General features: G+C 43.5%; 1 protein-coding gene across 2 annotated transcripts in view; it reads left to right on the top strand.

Moving 5' to 3' along the window:
* Window positions 1–13,257, top strand: part of MAP2K4 (mitogen-activated protein kinase kinase 4) — a 1,109,040-nt gene that overhangs the window by 688,156 nt on the left and 407,627 nt on the right. For both annotated transcript variants that reach the window (XM_053710735.1, XM_053710724.1), the window contains exon 7: window positions 12,165–12,339. In XM_053710735.1, coding sequence (XP_053566710.1) covers window positions 12,165–12,339 — 175 coding nt within the window. The remainder of the gene's footprint in view (window positions 1–12,164; window positions 12,340–13,257) is intronic.

Genomic DNA, 13,257 nt, shown 5'->3' with positions numbered 1-13,257 from the left:
TTTGTGCTGCCCTATATCCTTCAGTCTGAGGTACCCACTAACTCAGCATTTGTTTCTTCTCAGGCCAATGTGAGGGAGAGGACCTCTCAAGCTTGGGAACTGCCTTCCTGTCAGGCAGTGGTGAGGTAAGTGCTACCTTTCTGGGACCTAAGGAGACTCAGTTTTTTATTAAAAAAAATAGCACTATGGAACATAAAGGGTTAACAGCAAAGCCTTTTTTATGTTGGGGACTCTCTTCAACTTTTATGTGAAAAGTTTTCTGGGCAGTGTTATATAGCAGGCACTGGGGCTGGAGATGTGTTTTTTTATTTTGGCTCCGGTGGTTTCACTTGTTGTTTTTTCCCGGAGGGGAGACATTGGGCTTTAGGTACGCCCACGATGGGTGGGGCTTCCTGTATTTGCACGCCACTAGCTAGAGCACTGTTTCCCTGACAGGATTAATGCGACATAGGCTGGGCTACTTGTTTGTCTATACGGGAGCGGCATGTAGTGTAGTTTTATGTGCTTCTAGTACAGATATGTTAAGTCCGGTCTGAGTTTGTGAAGGATTGCGCAGTGTGACTGAACGGACCTGCATAGGAATCTAGGGGATCCGGTGTGATTTTGCACAGTAGGAGCACCTCAGCAGATTGCTGTGGTGCAGAGGTTATTTTGTAAAGTCAGTTTTTTTTTTTTAGACAGTGTGCTTAAGAGGAATCTGACAGTTTGCAGAAAAATAAAGAAACCGTTTGTATTTAAAGGAACAGTAACGGTTTTTGTGCAGTTATTTTTTTCTAATGTTTGTTTTTTCTGTGAATTATTTGTTAAATTGTATTATATAATGGATCAAGAGGGTGTGCAATATGTTACATGTGCCTTATGTCTAGATGCAAATTTGGAACCACCAATCCCTTTCTGTCCTACATGTATTTAAAGGACTGTATTTAAAGTTTTAGGGATAAAAATTTTACTCAGCCAATTTCTTCTCAGGCAGAGGTCGTCCAGGAATCTTCGGATGAGGGTCAATTTATGCCGCAACTTTCTCCCCAAACGTCCCAAAAATTAACGCCCCCACCAGCAGTGCCCTGTACTTCTGCTTTAGCACCTGCTGGAGTTACTTTAAAGGACAAAGCGGCAGTTATGTCTTCCACAATTTCTGATGCGTTGCCTGCCTTTCCTATGTTTCAGGGCAAGCGCAAGAGGAAAGACAAGCATGTTATCAGTGAGGTTTCTGATGCCATGGTAGCAGTCTCAGAGGTACCCTCCCAGGGAACTGAGATGGAGGGTATACAGGTTTTATCAGATGGCGAGATTTCAGATTCAGAACCTTTGACTGATTCAGAGGTTGTCTCTTTCCAGTTTAAACTAGAACACCTCCGTCTGTTACTCAGGGAGGTGTTGGTTACTTTGACGACTGTGATTCCACAGTAGTAGTCGCTCCTGTGAAGGCGAGTAAACTGGACAAATATTTCGAAGTTCCTACTTTCTCAGATGTTTTTCCAGTTCCTAAGCAAGCTTCGGAGATTGTTTCTAAGGAATGGGAGAGACTAGGTATTCCCTTCTCTCCGTCTCCTATTTTCAGAATGATGTTTCCTATAGCTGACACTATCAAGGAAACTTGGCAAACGGTTCCTAAGTTGAGGGGGCTATTTCCACCTTAGCAAATGAACTACTATTCCCATTGATAATAGCTGTGCCTTTAAAGACCCCATGGACAAGAAGTTGGAGGGTCTACTTAAAATAATTTATTTCCACCAGGGTCTGCTGTTGCAGCCGGCTGCGTGCATTGCTACTGTCACTAGTGCGGCAGCTTATTGGTTTGATGCTCTGCCTGAGTCTCTTAAAGGGACAGTAAACACCAGAATTTTTGTTGTTTAAAAAGGTAGATAATCCCTTTATTACCCATTCCCCAATTTTGCATAACCAATACAGTTATAATAATATACTTTTTACCTCTGTGATTACCTTGTATCTATGGCTCTGCAAACTGCCCCCTTATTTCAGTTCTTTTGACAGACTTGCATTTTTAGCCAATCAGTGCTTGCTCCTAGGAGCTTCACGTGCCTGAGCTCAATGTTATCTATAGGAAACGCATGAACTAACACCCTCTAGTGGTGAAAAACTGTCAAAATGCTTTCAGATTAGAGGTGGTCTTCAAGGTCTAAGAAATTAGCATATATACGTCCTAGATTTAGCTTTCAACTAAGAATACCAAAAGAGCAAAGTAAAATTGGTAATAAAAGTAAATTGGAATTTGTTTACAATTTACATGCCTTATTTAAATCATGAAAGTTTTTTTTTTTTACTTGACTGTCCCTTTAAGTCTGAGACGTCATTGGAGGAGATCCAAGATAGGATTAAAGCTCTGAAGTTGGCTAATGCTTTTATTACGGATGCTTCTCTGCAAATTACTAAATTAGCAGCTAAGAGTTCGGGGTTCTCTATCCTAGCCTGCAGAGCTTTATGGTCAAAGCCTTGGTCTGCGGACGTTTCATCTAAGTCTAAGCTTCTAGCTATTCCTTACAAGGGTAAGACCTTGTTTGGACCTGGCGTGAAGGAAATGATCTCTGACATCACGGGAGGTAAGGGTCATCTCCTTCCTCAGAATAAGAGAAATAAACAAAAAGGACGTCAAAATAATTTTCTTTCCTTTCACAATTTCAAGGGAAATTATTTCTCTTCCTCCTCTAAACAGGAAGGAAACTATTCACAGTCTAAGCCCACTTGGAGACCCAACCAGCCTTGGAACAAGGGTAAGCAGTCCAAGAAGCCTGCTGCTGACTCCAAGACATCATGAAGGGCATGCCCCCGATCCGGGACCAGATTTGGTGGGGGGCAGACTTTCTTTCTTCATTCAGGCTTGGGTGCGAGATGTTCAGGATCCCTGGGCTATAGAAATAGTGTCCCAGGGATAGAGGCGTTCTTACATTGTGTAAGAGACCTTTCTTTCCTGGGAGTGATTATTTCCGTTCCTGTACAGGAACACACGGGCAGGGTTTTTATTCAAATCTGTTTGTAGTTCCCAAGAAGGAGGGAACTTTCAGACCTGTTTTAGACCTCAAGAGTCTGAACAAGTTTCTCAGAGTTCCATCTTTCAAGATGGAAACCATTCGTACCATTCTTCCACTGATTCAGGAGGGTCAATTTATGACAACAGTGGACTTAAAGGATGCATATCTACATGTCCCTAACCACAGAGATCATCACAAGTTCCTAAGGTTTGCCTTTCTGGACAGACATTTTCAGTTTGTGGCTCTTCCCTTCGGACTGGCCACGGCACCCATAATTTTCACAAAGGTTCTGGGGTCTCTACTGACGGTTTTAAGACCGCGGGGCATTGCGGTGGCGCCTTATCTGGACGATATTCTAATCCAAGCGGCATCTTTTCATAAACGCAAGGTCCCATACCGACATTGTGCTATCCTTCCTGAGAACTCACGGGTGGAAGGTGAATCTGGAGAAAAGTTCTTTAATCCCGAAAGCAAGGGTGATTTTCTTGGGAACTGTAATTGACTCTATATCTATGAGGATTTTTCTGACAGAGGTCAGGAAATCAAAGATTCTAGATGCCTGTCATGCCCTTCAGTCCAATCCTCGGCCGTCAGTGGCCCAGTGCATGGAAGTAATCGTACTGATGGTGGCGGCAATGGACATCATTCCGTTTGCTTGGTTTCACCTCAGACCTCTGCAGTTAAACATGCTCAGTCTGTGGAATGGAGATTATGCAGACTTGTCTCCTCGAATAACCCTGGAGCAGGAGACAAGGGATTCTCTTCAATGGTGGTTTTCTCTGGATCATCTATCCCATTGGACATGCTTTCGCAGACCATCCTGGGTGATTGTGACAACAGATGCCAGTCTTCTAGGGTGGGGAGCTGTCTGGGGTCCTCTAAAGGCTCAGGGAGTGTGTACTCCGGTGGAGTCTGTTCTTCCTATAAACATCCTGGAACTGAGAGTGATCTTCAATGCTCTTCTGGCCTGGCCTCATTTGGCTTCGGCCCAGTTCATCAGATTCCAGACAGACAACATAACGACAGTGGGTTACATCAATCATCAGGGAGGAACGAGGAGTTCCTTAGCGATGACGGAGGTAGCCAAGATAATACTGCGGCCGGAGGCCTATTCTTGCCATCTGTCAGCTATCCACATCCCAGGGGTGGACAACTGGGAGGCGGACTTTCTGAGCAGGCAGACCTTTCATCCGGGAGAGTGGGAAATCCGTCCGGAAGTATTCTCCAGCCTGATTCGCAAGTGGGGTCGGCCGGAGTTAGATCTCATGACATCTCGTCAGAATGCCAAGCTTCCGAGATACGGATCAAGATCCAGAGATCCCCAGGCGGAACTGATAGATGCTCTGGCAGTTCCTTGGTCCTTCAGCCTAGCATATCTTCCCCCGTTTGCTCTTCTTCCTCGGGTCATTGCTCGAATCAAACAGGAGAGGGCATCAGTGATCCTCATTGCTTCTGCGTGGCCTCGCAGGATTTGGTATGCCGATCTGGTGGATATGTCATCCCTGCCACCTTGGAGACTACCATTGAGGAAGGATCTTCTCATTCAAGAACCCTTGCTTCATCCAAATCTAATTTCTCTGAAGCTGACTGCTTGGAGATTGAACGCTTAATTCTATCCAAGCGGGGGTTTTCTGACTCGGTCATAGAGATTTTGATACAGGCACGTAAGCCTGTAACTAGAAAGATTTATTATAAGATATGGCGTAAATATCTTTATTGGTGTGAATCTAAGGGCTACTCGTGGAGTAGAGTTAGGATTCCCAGAATTTTGTCTTTTCTCCAAGAAGGATTGGAGAAGGGTTTATCGGCAAGTTCCCTAAAAGGTCAGATCTCTGCCTTATCTATTTTGTTACACAAACGTCTGGCTGACGTCCCAGATGTTCAACCTTTTTGTCAGGCCTTGGTTAGTATCAGGCCTGTGTTCAAACCAGTTTCTCCTCCATGGAGTTTGAATTTAGTTCTTAAGGTTCTTCAAGTGGCTCCGTTTGAGCCTATTCATTCCTTAGATATTAAGTTGTTATCTTGGAAGGTTTTATTTCTTGTTGCTATTTCTTCAGCTCGAAGATTGTCTGAGCTTTCGGCGTTTCAATATAATTCGCCTTACCTTATTTTCCATTCAGATAAGGTAGTTTTACGTACTAAACTAGGGTTCCTTCCTAAGGTTGTTTTGGACAGGAACATTAATCAGGAGATTGTTGTTCATTCCTTGTGTCCTAATCCTCCTCCTCAGAAGGAAAGGCTTCTGCATAATTTGGACGTAGTCTGTGCTTTGAAGTTTTACTTACAAGCAACTAAGGACTTTTGTCAGTCTTCTTCTCTGTAATTTTCTCTGGAAAATGTAAGGGTCAGAAAGCTACGGCTACCTCTCTTTCTTTTTGGTTGAGGAGTATCATCCGCTTTGCATATGAGACTGCTGGACAGCAGCCTCCTGAGAGAATTACGACTCATTCCACTAGGGCGGTGGCTTCCTCATGGGCATTCAAAAATTAAGCTTCTATGGAACAGATTTGCAAGGCTGCAACTTGGTCTTCTCTTCACACTTTTTCTAAATTTTAGAAATTTGATACTTTTGCCTCGGCTGAGGCTGTTTTTGGGAAAAGGTTCTTCAAGCAGTGGTGCCTTCCGTTTAGGTTCCCTGTCTTGTCCCTCCCTTATCATCCGTGTTCTCTAGCTTTGGTATTGTATCCCACAAGTAAGGATGATGATTTGTGGACTCATTGTGTCTTTAACAAGAAAAGAAAATGTATGCTTACCTGATAAATTTGTTTCTTTTTAGACACGATGAGTCCACGGCCCGCCCTGTTCTTTTTAGACAGGTTGTTTGAAATTTACAAAAAAAATAGACACCTCTGCACCTTAGCTTTTCCTTTCTCTTCCTAACTTCGGTCAAATGACTGGAGTGGGAGGGAAGGGAGGAGCTATATATAACAGCTCTGCTGTGGTGCTCTTTGCCTCCTCCTGCTGACCAGGAGGTATAATCCCACAAGTAAGGATGATGATCCATGGACTCATCGTGTCTAAAAAGAAACAAATTTATCAGGTAAGCATACATTTTCTTATTGTATGTATAAACCCCATAAGTCATGCTACGATGAAATACAAATTTAAAACAATCAATGCACACATCATACTGCCCATATATAAAGCCCACTTTATGTAACCAATATATTGGGGTATATTTACAAAATCCGGCCTGATGAGATTATAAATACCAACCCAAATATATGCTAGACCAACAACGAAATAAGCAATCTCATGTCTGCATGAGGCATGCATAGAAATTTCACAAACAGAGAGAACCCAGCAAACACCTAGCATAGGTCCAGCTTGTTTCAATAGAAGGTAATGCACATTGTGAGATTGGAAATAAATTGTAAAGTTTGTATTCTCTATCTGAATCATTATAGTTTTAATTCTGGCTTTAGATTAATAAAGCTATTGGATTTGTAGTGTATGTACCTTTCATTTCCTTTTTCATTCTCTTATTCATTTAATAAAGATAATAAGGTTTTTTAGAAGAATGTTTGATTTAAACTGCACTTATTTTTAATATTTTATTTCTTTCCTAAGATATGGTGAGTTCACAGCGTCCTTGATTACTGTTGGGAATATCACTCCTGGCCAGCAGGAGGAGGCAAAGAGCACCACAGTCAAACTGTTAAGTATCACTCCCCTTCCCACAAACCCCAGTCATTCTTTTTGCATTTGGTGCAAGGAGGAGGTGAAGTTTGCTACATGCAAGATTTTATTATTTTGAAAGCCAGAGTAGGTTTGCTCTGATCTTTCCTGTGTTCTGGGTATGGCTGTAGTCCACGTTAATCTCTTCAGTAGAGTAGTGGTGGCTTTAAAGCAATTAGGAACTTGTGAGGTGGGCCTTGCTGCATTTTCCTAACATTGTTGCTGCCCTTAAATTGAAAGCCAGAGTTGGTCTACTCTATTTTTTTTCTACAGGTCTTTGTGAGGAGTGGCTCCCTCTCATACCGGGTAGGCTGTCGTCCTGATGGACGGCTAGGTGCAGGTAAGTGCCTTTTTTTTTGTCTTCTGGAAGGAGACTGGTACTGAGTGGGTTAACCTTAAGTCTGCAGGAATTATGGGGCTAGGACCCTGTGGAAAGGGTTCATTTTGGCAGTAGCAAGCACTTTAACATGTGTGAGAGACAAGGAGTTACACTCTTTGATTAAGGGTTAACTTTATTTTGGCTGATATCAGACACATTAATTCCTTTGTTTCCGGTCTTAGGAACTTAGGGCCTACTTGTTGGGACCTTTTTACTTAACCGTTCCTGTGGCTGAGTGCTACACAAAACGGTTTCATTTTGGCTCCTCTTCCAGCTGGAAGCGCGCCTTTACACTAACTGGCGCAACTTCTCAGAAGCCGGTCACATGATCCTGGCCGTTCCTGGTGGGTTTGTGCAGACGCAAGAGAAAAAGCATTTTTTTTAACATAATTTTTCTACATAATGGATCAGGATCCTACTATTATGGACAGATGTATCCTTTGCTTGGATAGTCAAGTGTTGCCACCCATGCAATTTTGTTCCTCTTGCATAGAGAGAAGTTTAAAAAATATAGATAAGCTTCTTGTGTTTGAGCCAAATGTCTCTCAAGATGATGCTGTTAAGGCTTTGCCACAGCTTTCTCCTCAACCGCCCCAAACCTTAATGGCGTCACATACAGTGCTCTGCGGTTCCTCTCAATCTCCTGGAGGAGTTAATTTACAAGCAGAAATTGCCGCCCAGTTATCTTCGGCAATATCGGCGGCATTAGCTGCCATTCCCATGCTTCAGGGGAGGCGCAAGAGGAAATTTAAGGACTCTGATAGTAAGGTGGCTGCTCTAGTCTTAGCTAGTCAGATTGCCCTTTATCATGTCTAATGAGGAAGATACGTTGGTAGCCTCTGAGGGTGAAATCTCAGATTCAGACAATGTAAGTCCTTCATCTGATGCTTAAGTTGTATCCTTCAGATTTAAGCTTGAACACCTCCGTGTCTTGTTAAGAGGTTTTGGCTACCCTGGATGACTCTGATACCCCTGTCGTTTTCAACCCTAGGAAATCTAGTAAATGTAATAAATACTTTGATGTTCCTTCCTCGGTGGAGGTGTTTCCTGTGCCAGACCGTGCTACGGAAATTATTTCCGATATCACGGGTGGTAAAGGGTCTTTTCTTCCGCAAGATAAGAATAGACCAAAAGGACGTCATAGTAATTTTCGTTCCTTTCGTAACTTCAGAGGTAAGCCTTCCTCTTCCAAGCAGGAACAGTCCAAGCCTTCTTGGAAACCCAGTCAGTCTTGGAACAAGGGGAAGCAATCAAAGAAACCCACAGCTGACTAAATCAGCATGAAGGTTTGCCCCCGATCCAGGATCGGATCAAGTGGGGACAGACTTTCTCAGTTCTCTCAAGTTTGGATATGAGATATCCCAGATCCCTGGGCTGTGGACATAGTATCTCAGGGTTACAAATTGGAATTAAAGACATTTCCTACCAGGGGCAGGTTCAACCTCTCATGATTATCTGCAAACCAGATGATAAGAGAGACGTTATTGAAATGTGTACAGGATCTTTCCTCCCTAGGAGTGATAGTTCGAGTCCCAGTACAGGAACATGGTCTAGGTTTCTATTCCAATCTGTTTGTGGTTCCCAAAAAAAGAGGGAACTTTTCGACCTTCTCTAGACCTAAAGTGTCTAAACAAGTTTCTCAGAGTACCGTCCTTCAAGATGTAAACTATACATTCCATTCTTCCCTTGATCCAAGAGGGTCAGTTCATGTTCATGACGACCATAGACCTGAAAGATGCGTATCTTCATGATCCCATTCACAGGGATCATCACACATTTCTGAGATTTACTTTTCTAGACAGACACTTTCAGTTTGTGGCTCTTCCGTTTGGTCTTGCCACAGCTCCCAGAGTTTTCTCAAAGGTTCTGGGGACTCTCTTGGCAGTGATCCGGTCTGGGGGAATTGCAGTGGTGCCCTACCTGGATGACATATTGGTTCAGGCACCATCTTTTCAACAAGCAAAACCTTACACAGAGATCTGGTTGTCTTTGCTTCATTCCCACGGATAGAAAATTAATCTGGAGAATTGCTCCCTTGTTCCAGCTACAAGGGTAATTTTCTTAGGGACCATAATAGATTCCCTATCGATAAATAGCTTTCTGACAGAGGTCAGAAGAGCCAAAATTCTTTCCTCTTGCCTCTCTCTGCAGTCTACTGTTCGACCATCAGTGGCTCAATGTATGGAGGTAATCGGACTGGTGGTGGCTTCCATGAGCATCATTTACTTTGCTCGATTCCATTTGAGAGCTCTGCAGTTGTGCATGCTCAGGCAATGTAACGAGGATCATGCAGATCCATCTCAGAGGATAGATCTAGATCAGTCGACAAGAGACTCTCTCCTGTGGTGGCTTTCTCAGGAACATCTGTCTCAGGGCACATGCTTCCGGAGACCTTCCTGGGTGATTGTGACTATGGACGGCAGCCTGCTAGGCTAGGGAGCAGTCTGGGACTCGTTAAAGGCACAGGGACTTTGGACTCGGGAGGAGTCTGCTCTTCCCATAAACACCGTGGAGTTGAGAGCGATTTTCAATGCTCTGAAGGCTTGGCCTCAGCTGCCCGGTTTATCAGGTTCCAGATGGACAACATAACCTCAGTGGCTTACATAAACCACCAGGGAGGAACTCGGAGTTCCTTAGCCATAAAGGAGGTGGCTCAGATTATTCAGTGGGCAGAAGCTCACAATTGCTGTCTATCGGCCATCCACATTCCGGGAGTGAACAACTGAGAAGCAGATTTCCTGAGCAGACAAACTTTTCATCCTGGGGAGTGGTAACTCCACCCAGAGGTGTTCTCCAGCTTAACCCTCAAATGGGGGGTGCCGGAGTTGGATCTGATGGCGTCTCTGCAAAATGCCAAGCTCCCAAGGTACGGTTCAAGGTCAAGGGATCCACGGGCCGCTCTGATAGATGCTCTAGCGGTTCCTTGGGACTTCAGACTGGCATACCTGTTTCCTTTGTTTGCTCTTCTTTCAGAAGTCATTGCTCGTAACAAACAGGAGAGAGCGTCTGTGATTCTAATTGCCCCTGTGTGGCCTCACAGGATCTGGTATGCAGACCTCGTGGAGATGTTGTCTCTCCCACCTTGGAGACTACCTCTGAGGAAGGACCTTCTACTTCCCTTCATCCAAATCTCGTTTCTCTAAAGCTGACTGCTTTGTGATTGAATGCTTAGTTTTGTCTAAGCGTGGTTTTTCTAAGAGTCGGTCATTGAGACAATGATTCAGGCTTGCAAGCCTGTTACTCGAAAGATTTACCATAAGATATGGCTTAAACATCTTTATTGGTGTGAATCCAAGGGCTATTCTTTGGAGTGCGGCCAGAATTCTTAGAATTTTGTCTTTTCTCCAGGAAGGTCTGGAGAAAGGCTTGTTAGTACCCTGAAAGGTCAGATCTCTGCATTATCTGTTTTGCTACATAAGCGTCTGACGGATGTGCCAGATGTGCAATTGTTTTGTCAGGCCTTGGTCAGAATCAGGCCTGTGTTTAAGTCTGTTGCTCCTCCTTGGAGCCTTAACCTTGTTCTTAAAGTTTTGCAGCAGGCTCAGTTTGATCTGATGCATGCCATAGATATTAAGTTGTTATCTTGGAAGGTTTTGTTTCTTATTGCTATCTCTTCTGCTCCGAGTAATTCGCCTTATTTTATCTTCCATGCTGATAAGGCAGTTCTGCGTACTAAGTTCGGTTTCCTTCATAAAGTGGTTTCAAATAGAAATATTAATCAGGAAATTGTTGTTCCTTTTCTTTGCCCTAATCCTTCTTCTCATAAAGAACGCTTATTGTTCAACTTGGTTGTTGTGCATGCTCTTAAATTTTATCTGCAGGCGACTAAGGATTTTCGCCAGTCTTCTGCTCTGTTTTTCTCTGGAAAGCGTAAAGGTCAGAAGGCTACTGCTACTTCTCTTTCTCTCTGGTTAAGAAGTATAATAGACTGCTGGACAGCAGCCTCCTGAGAGAATTGCTGCTCATTCCACGAGGGCTGTCTTCTCTTTTTGGGCTTTCAAAAAGGAAGCTTCTGTGGGACAAATTTGCAAGGCTGCCACTTGGTCCTCCTTACATACATTTTGCGAATTTTATAAATTTTATACTTTTGCCTCAGCTGAGGCCTCTTTGTTGGGTGAAAGGTTCTCAAGCGGCGGTGCCTTCTGTTTAGGTTACCTGTCTTGTCCCTCCCTAGTCATCTGTGTCCAGTAGCTTGGGTATTGTTTCCCAACAGTAATTGAGGACGCAGTGGACTCACCATATCTTAGGGAAAAAAAATATATGCTTACCTGATAAATGTATTTATTTCCAGATATGGTCCACAGCCCCGCCCTTTATTTTAAGCCAGTTATTTTTTTCTTAAAGGGACACAGAGCCCAATTTGTGTGTGTGTGATTCAGATAGAGCATGAAAATGTAAGCAACTTTCTAATTTACTCCTATTATCAAATTGTATTTATTCTCTTGGTATCTTTATTTGAAATGCAAGAATGTAAGTTTAATGCCGGCCCATTTTTGGTGAACAACCTGGGTTGTCCTTGCTGATGAATAAATTCATCCATCAATAAAAAGTGTTGTCCAGAGGTCTGAACCAAGAAAAAAAAGCTTAGATGCCTTCTTTTTCAAATAAAAATAGCAAGAAAACAAAGGAAAATTGATAATAGGAGTAAATTAGAAAGTTGCTTAAAATTGCATGCTCTATCTGAAAAAGAAAAAAATTGGGTTCAGTGTCCCTTTAACCTCAGGCACCTCCGCACCTTGTGTGACTCCTTTTTTTCTCCATTTACCTTTGGTCGAATGACTGGGGTTTGTGGGAAGGGGAGTGATACTTAACAGTTTGACTATGGTGCTCTTTGCCTCCTCCTGCTGGCCAGGGGTGATATTCCCAACAGTAATTGAGGATGCCGTGGACTCACCATATCCGGAAAAAAAGAAATTTATCAGATAAGCATAATTTTTTTGTTTTTTAATACATATCAGTTTAGTTTAGTTTGTGAGTTAGGTCTCTTATATACGTTGGTTACTGATGGCTTTTAATGTCCAACCTAAAATGTGCAGAGGGTCCTAGTCCATATGCGTCTGTTATCGGACACCACTATTACATGAAGCCATGGTCACGGTACTAATTCTTCTGCACAGAGAACGCTTGAGGACGCACAGCATCGAATCATCAGGGAAGTTAAAACTCTCCCCGGAACAGCACTGGGACTTCACGGCAGAAGATCTGAAAGACCTGGGAGAGATCGGTAGAGGGGCTTACGGATCTGTCAATAAAATGATTCACAATCCCAGTGGGCAGATAATGGCTGTGAAGGTAAGGGGCAATCCCTGAGGGTGTAACGCAAGCAAAGACATAAATGGTGTAAATATATTGTGTCATGATGTGCAGAGAACCGTGGCCGGAGGACACTTATCATTAGTGAGAGGTAACCGTGGCCAGAGGACACTTATCATTAGTGAGAGGTAACCGTGGCCAGAGGACACATCATTAGTGAGAGATAACCGTGGCCAGAGGACACATCATTAGTGAGAGATAACCGTGGCCAGAGGACATTTATTAGTGAGAGATAACCGTGGCCAGAGGACACTTATTAGTGAGAGATAACCGTGGCCAGAGGACATTTATTAGTGAGAGATAACCGTGGCCAGAGGACATTTATTAGTGAGAGATAACCGTGGCCAGAGGACACTTATTTGTGAGAGATAACCGTGGCCAGAGGACACTTATCATTAGTGAGAGATAACCGTGGCCAGAGGACACTTATCATTATTGAGAGATAACCGTGGCCCGAGGGCACTTATTAGTGAGAGATAACCATGGCCAGAGGACACATCATTAGTGAGAGATAACCGTGGCCAGAGGACACTTATCATTAGTGAGAGATAACCGTGGCCAGAGGACACTTATTAGTGAGAGATAACCATGGCCAGAGGACACATCATTAGTGAGAGATAACCGTGGCCAGAGGACACTTATCATTAGTGAGAGATAACCGTGGCCAGAGGACACATCATTAGTGAGAGATAACCGTGGCCAGAGGACACTTATTAGTGAAAGATAACCGTGGCCAGAGGACACTTATTAGTGAGAGATAACCGTGGCCAGAGGACACTTATTAGTGAGAGATAACCGTGGCCAGAGGACACATCATTAGTGAGAGATAACCGTGGCCAGAGGACACTTATTAGTGAGAGATAACCGTGGCCAGAGGACACTTATTAGTGAGAGATA

This window comes from Bombina bombina, chromosome 1, assembly GCF_027579735.1.
Source record: "Bombina bombina isolate aBomBom1 chromosome 1, aBomBom1.pri, whole genome shotgun sequence".
Taxonomy (NCBI): domain Eukaryota; kingdom Metazoa; phylum Chordata; class Amphibia; order Anura; family Bombinatoridae; genus Bombina; species Bombina bombina.
This window is presented reverse-complemented; position numbering and strand designations above follow the sequence as displayed.